The following is a 6,304-nucleotide window of genomic DNA, read 5'->3' as shown; positions in this document are numbered from 1 at the left end:
TTTTCAGCCAATTCCGTCTCAAATGCGTCGTCTTTGTATGAAATTTCAATCATTTTTCACTAAAAAAGAAAGTAACAGAAAATTACATCGAAGAAAAATTAATAAAGGTCATAAGATTTATGAGTTCAAACAAACATATCACTTGAGGGAGTCCATCCTACTTTGTCAACACCCTACCCCTAGCTACCCTTGACTTTTATTGTCAGTATATGACCAATTTTTACAAATGAATGACACTCCTAGACTTTGGACTAGGCAATGGTGAGTTACCTCCCTCAAGTGAAACCAGGAGGTACACAAATAGTACTTTTAGGGAATACTCCCACTAAACTACACATTGTAGAGGCATGGCAAATCATACAAATCATACAAACTAACTTTTCTAAGAGATCTCTTATGTCTTTTGTATAAATTGTGATTATCAGGCAAGTACCATCCATAAAGTCGAACCGTAAATTCCAAAGAAGTATTAACAATAATTTCAAATTTTGGAATGGAAAATTTCGAATTTTCAAGTCTGTAAGTTACAAAAGATTGATCTGCAGTGGAGAGCACTTTCCAGTTTGGAAGTTCCCATTTTGAACAGTAAGACACAAACTCATCAAAACTTTCATATACATTTTCAACAACAGCAGTAGGGTTTGGGTCTGAAACTAGCAAGGGCAGGGGATCTCGAACAAGTTGCCTGCGAACTGTAGCAGCTTCCTTCTCAAATGATTTCTTTGGAAGATTTTCAGTAGGCAAGGCAAAAAGTTTGAGCTTCCTTAATCCTGTCCTTGTGTATTCAAAATCAGACTCGGTGAAATGCAGGGAACATAACCAGACCTTCGACTCATCTATTCTACTTTGAAGGCACTTGTCAACAACACGATACTTTTTAATAATATCAACCAATTGCTTTTTCCAATCCCTATCTATTGCTTTGGAAGGTAATTTAAACAAACTAACTCCTTTGTACTGAGGTAAACCAGAATAGACAGGACAACCAGGAAAAACACAACAAGTCCCACTCGTTCTCACCATTTTTTTGAGGTTGTTTTTATTTTTTTTTTGTTTAGTTTTTGTTGTGTTGGTGATCAGTAATAAATTATAATAAATAATAATAATCAAAAATTTCAGTCTTGAAGTAGCACCTTCGTCTTGTCGCCTCGCCGAATTCTGCACATACGAATCGATCACGTGACCAAAATAAAAAAAAATCCAACCTCAAGTTCCGAACCAAGCCGATTTCCTGACCATGTATATTTCTAGTGACTATGTCTAACGTTAGTTTCCGACAAGATCCAAAAAAATGGCCGCCAAAAATCGAAGGCCACCAAATTTGGAACTACTCGTCCATGTAATTTTGCTAATTATGGTCTAATTATCATGATATATGTCAAGAAATTGGATTGGTTTGATTTTAGAATAATTATATTATGAAATAATTTTATTTGAATGAGGAAATCTGGTCAAAACATCGAGATTTTATAAAAACAAGATGGACGCTTGTCTTTGGTGATAAAGGTAAGGTACTACTTAAAATGGGTCTGAAATAGATATTTAAAGTTTTTTTTTGTGATTGAAAATAAATTTCTAGCATTGCAAAAGGGTTAAAGTTTCAAATTATGAAGGACTCTTTTGTGGCCTGGCTCTTTTCAGACTGGCCTGGCTCACTTTTTACATGGGTTAAATTTGGGCTTATATGTTGAAAGAGAGACAAATGGCTGTATATTTTGATGGTAAAGCTGCTTATTTCTTATTCGAAATCTCTCTAAAAGTTATAAATTATGAGTACCTGTTAGAAAGAAATAATTATTAGAGGTTTAGGGCGCCTAAAATTTTGAATTTTAAAAGTTTTTTGGAACAAAAATCTCAGAATTTTACTTCCATCATGGAGGGCCATGTGAAGCTGCTTGAAAGTTTATGTAGAATCTGTGGAAAAACAATCAAATGTGACAAGGGGAGGAATGCTAAAAATGCCATAGACTATGTAGAAGCTGCAAAGCATTTAGATGTATTTCTTAATGATGATGTTGAAAGTGTCCATCCAAAGAAAGTTTGTGAAAGTTGCCGAAAGACCCTTTCAAAGATAAACATTGCTTTGAAAAAAGAACAACAGTATTGCCCAAAAGTTGAAGTGTTTTGTTTTAAACCACATACTGAAAAGGGATGTTTGATTTGCCACCATAAGAAATCATCTGTAGCTGCTATATGTAGGAATAGAGTGCTGAAGCAGGTTAACCAGTACTCTGAGTCAAGTTACTGTGTAAATGGTGATAAAACAAGCCTTTTTGAACCTGCTGAACAACATGTTGATAGTAAAGATGCATTTTCACCCATCACAGTTAAAGATTTTGCTGAGCAATTGGGCTTTGCTTTGGTTACGTCTGATGATAATACACGTGTCATGTATGCAATATTTGTTAGGCGAGATTCACCCTATTTGCAAATTCGTAGTCTTTTAACAGTCACTGTGACTAATGACTGTTGCTGGAAAGTTCACATCGATGACAAAGATGTAACTTCAGAAGAGATTTTCAGTAGTTTTAATGAAGTCCTAGATGAAGATAGCTGTAAATCAATCCTCTCTTTATGTACTGAGGCAGTATTCTGTTCTGGAAACGAAGATTTTGCTGATTTGTGTGAGAGCAGAAGGGAAGAAGGGAACAAAGTTATGTTTAAAGATAGACAGGACACAATAATTGCACGTGAATGTCAAGATGTCATTTGTATGGCATTGGGGTTAGAATCAACAATTAGACACAATTCTTGCAAAATGCTAATTGCACCTTCGAAAAACCAATCACGATGTGACATTTGTACCCAATATCGTTTGACACTGGCTGCTTTAAAATCAAAAAACAAAAAAGGAAACGTCCCTTTTGCTAAAAGAGACTTTGAAGTACCTGCTTCTTCTTCAGTTCCTCATAAGTTTATGAACAATAAACAAATGCAAAGTAAGCTTACTAACAGAAAAATTGAAAATCATGCGTTGAAAAAGGAAAACAAACAATTAAGAGAGAGAATAAAAAATCTCATCGAAAATGAAGGAGTTGGTACTGGTGACGACATGCACAATGCCTTAAATGAAATACTAAATGAAAAGAAAGCCTCGAGAGCAAAAGACTTTCAATTTCCTGAAGGATCTGCAATGGAAATATTATTTGAAGAACAAATGAAAACTTCTAAATTGTCAAGTGCCAAACAAATGCGATGGCACCCACTTGTTATAAGATGGTGTCTTGGCATTTACCACACTTCACCAGCTGCATATGAGTTTATCAAAAAGTCTTCTTTTTTAAAATTACCTCATAAAACAACCCTGTTAGACTACACGCTATACACCACACCTGGCTCTGGTTTTAATGCAGATGTTCTACAGCGCTTGTACGATGAAGCAAATGTTGAAAATTTACAACTACACCAAAAAAACATTTCATTACTATTTGATGAAATGAAAATAAAGGCTGATCTTGTCTACAACAAGACAACGGGTAAATTGATTGGTTTTGTTGACCTTGACAAAATAACAAATGAAATTGAAAAGTTAGAAAGAGTCTGCTCCAAAGATGTTTCACAAGATAAGGAAATTGCGACCCACGTCATGGCTGTAATGGTTTGTGGAATCTACACAAACTTTCAGTTCACCATTGCATATTTCCCAACTAAAGCAATAACCTGTGATGTGATATTCCCTATTGCTTGGAATGCAGTTTGTTCAGTAGAGTCGATTGGTCTACTTGTCAGGTGCTTCATATCTGATGGTGCATCATCTAATAGGAAGTTCTATAAGTTACATTTGAAACCTGGTTCCAAAGAGCTTCCTTACTTTGCAATCAACCTGTGCAATAAGTCAAGAAAAATTTACCTAATCTGCGATGTGCCCCATTTGATAAAAACAGTTAGAAACAATTGGGAAAATTCTCATGGCAACAGGAATTCTAGAAATTTGATTGTAAGTGTTTATGACATAAAAGTATCAAAATTTTATACCTTGCTGAAAAAGTCCTAAGATTTCATTATATTTGAAAATAGGCTTTGAGAGTCAAAAATTGCATTAATTAACATTTAATTCAAGTCTTACAGTACAGAATTTGTTATTATGTTCGTCATTACAGATTAAGATTATTACTACCTTTCAGTTCAACAGTTACTCGATTAGCTGGGGTCATCTTGTCTCACTAAAGAATTATGATTCAAATCCAACAACTCCTGGTCTATACATGACAAAGCTTAGAAAAGAACATGTAAAGCTGACACCTTCTTCAAGAATGAAAGTTAGGCTTGCTGCACAGGTTAGTTTGAATAGTTCACAAGATTTTTATTTGAAATGTTGTGCAATTGAAAATTTAGACCAACTGCCCATATGCTATACCAAACTAAGCATAGTCATATTTTCTCAATAGTAATTTTGATTATTTTAATTCTTTTAAATCAACATTAACTGCAACTGGTTATTTCTGTTTCAGGTTCTCAGTACAACTGTTGCAAACTGTTTGAAGTATAGAAACAATCCAGAAACAAAGGGTACAGAAGAATTCTGTCGAAACTTCGATTATTTTTTCGACTGCCTCAATGGGCAATATGAAAGGCAAGGCATTGTTACAAAGAAGCCAGCACTAAACCCATACAAATCAGTCAACGATCCTCGTTTTGATGTGAGTGAAATTTTAGATAGTCACAATTGACATTTTCAGATTAAAGTACTTTTCTTCGCATAGGATGTTCGGATTTTGGAGTTAAAATGTTCAAGAAATTTTAGTTTTTCTGTTATTTATTAACATTCTATAAACTTTTTTCTACCTAGTGGCTAGAGAAGGACTTCATTAAAGATTACATTATACAATGGCAAGAAGAAGCAAAATCACAAATACACTTGACAAAGAAGGAGAGAAACAAGCTATGTTTGAGCCAACCCACATTTGAAGGATTGCAGATCACAGGTTAAATTTCCTTGACCAAGTTTTTGGTATCATATGATTATTTTTCTTCAGTTTTTTTCTACCGTGGTATAATATCAATAATCAAAATTCTTTTTTCATGATATTTCAAGAAAAATGTTTTCAACAGCTGAGTACAAAAGGTAAAAAAATTCAATGTTTTAAAATTTTGACGAGTTATAGAGATTATTGAATTGTTTATAATTGTTTAATTTTTGTTCATTCTACAAATATTTAGTCAAGTCAACAGTGCGACTAATCAAAGATCTTCTTTTGGAATACCCTGGCTTTTATGTATTAAGTGGCAAATTTTCTCAGGATCCCCTTGAACAGCACTTTTCAGCACAACGAAGGAAGTGTGGTTTCAATACAAATCCAACAGAGGACCAATATGCTCACAGTGAACTTGGTTTGCACAGTGCAAAATCTAAGAATGTTGCAAGTTTGAATGGAAACTGTACCATACCTAAGGAAAATCAACAACAGTTCATGGAAGATGTCGGCATACCCTTGAAGCGTCGAAAGCGCAAATAAAGGTCTTTCTGTTCTTTTTTTAGTTTTTAACTTAGAGATTTTTGCAGGGATCTAGGTTCAAAATCTCAAATTACCATTTTATTATGGTGTTTTGAAAATCAAAATCATACAATACAACTTTTTTAAACTATTCTTACACCATTCACTTATACAACTATTCTTACACTATTCACTATACAACTTTTTTTATACTATCTATATACTAAAAGTCTAATTCTCTATGAGCCGTGGGGTGGCCATTATGGATTTTTGAGATGGGGGTTCGAGAGTTACGTGACCGACTGTTTGGATGGGTGGGTGGTCAGGGGAAGAGTGTGAAAATTAGCGTTTTTTTAAAGAAGTCGTTGTAGTGCAAATCTTTCGCAAATTTAAAAACCCACTTTCCCGTGGAAATAATTGACGTTTCTTGGTTTTTTGGGACCCTTGGGGCATAAGCTACCCGTTCACCGCAAAAATTCCAAAATTCGCGAATTGACCGTTGACAACATTAGGGGTAAAGGGACCCAATGACGTCACAGATTTGGGAAAAACTTGAAAATGCAATATCTCGAGTTTGAAAAGGAGTTGGGAGGTCGGTGACCCCTCATTGGATCGAGAATTTTATGGAGAATAAGGTGGGAGAGTTTATATGGCTTGAGTATGACTTTAAAATTTGGCTGAATTTTTAGGCGTTTTCAGTTGATGACGTCATCAAAACAGGAAAAATGCGATATCTCGAGATTGGATAGGAGCTGGTTAGTCGTTGACCCCTCATTTGATCAGGAGTTTAATGGAGAATAAGTTGGGAGGGGTAAAAGTGGGTATATAGAAACTTTAGAAAATAAATATATTCAAATTGGGGCATTTTG

The 6,304-nt window shown here is 34.7% G+C and overlaps 1 protein-coding gene across 2 annotated transcripts; it reads left to right on the top strand.

Annotated features, from left to right (window-relative positions):
• Nucleotides 1-1,389: 1,389 nt before the first annotated feature.
• Nucleotides 1,390-5,623, top strand: LOC136801706 (uncharacterized). 2 transcript variants are annotated; one of them, XM_067058358.1, is made up of 5 exons: nucleotides 1,390-1,506; nucleotides 4,125-4,277; nucleotides 4,452-4,640; nucleotides 4,790-4,925; nucleotides 5,161-5,623. In XM_067058358.1, exons 2-5 carry the CDS (start codon nucleotides 4,206-4,208, stop codon nucleotides 5,454-5,456), a joined length of 693 nt encoding a protein of 230 aa, XP_066914459.1. In that variant the 5' UTR covers nucleotides 1,390-1,506; nucleotides 4,125-4,205; the 3' UTR covers nucleotides 5,457-5,623. The 2 variants fall into 2 exon arrangements, 1 of the variants encoding a protein (XP_066914459.1); XR_010845907.1 differs by lacking the exon at nucleotides 1,390-1,506 and having other exon boundaries at nucleotides 1,593-4,277.
• The last annotated feature ends 681 nt before the right edge of the window (nucleotides 5,624-6,304 follow it).

This window comes from Clytia hemisphaerica, unplaced genomic scaffold, assembly GCF_902728285.1.
Source record: "Clytia hemisphaerica strain Z4C2 unplaced genomic scaffold, Clytia hemisphaerica genome assembly, whole genome shotgun sequence".
NCBI classification, from domain to species: domain Eukaryota; kingdom Metazoa; phylum Cnidaria; class Hydrozoa; order Leptothecata; family Clytiidae; genus Clytia; species Clytia hemisphaerica.
This window is presented reverse-complemented; position numbering and strand designations above follow the sequence as displayed.

Coding starts and splice junctions, on each gene's coding strand:
- LOC136801706 (XM_067058358.1), top strand. CDS start 4,206: ATGACAAAGCTTAGAAAAGAACATGTAAAGCTGACACCTTCTTCAAGA. Junction 4,278..4,451: donor AAGTTAGGCTTGCTGCACAG/GTTAGTTTGAAT, acceptor TTTCTGTTTCAG/GTTCTCAGTACAACTGTTGC. Junction 4,926..5,160: donor TGAAGGATTGCAGATCACAG/GTTAAATTTCCT, acceptor ACAAATATTTAG/TCAAGTCAACAGTGCGACTA.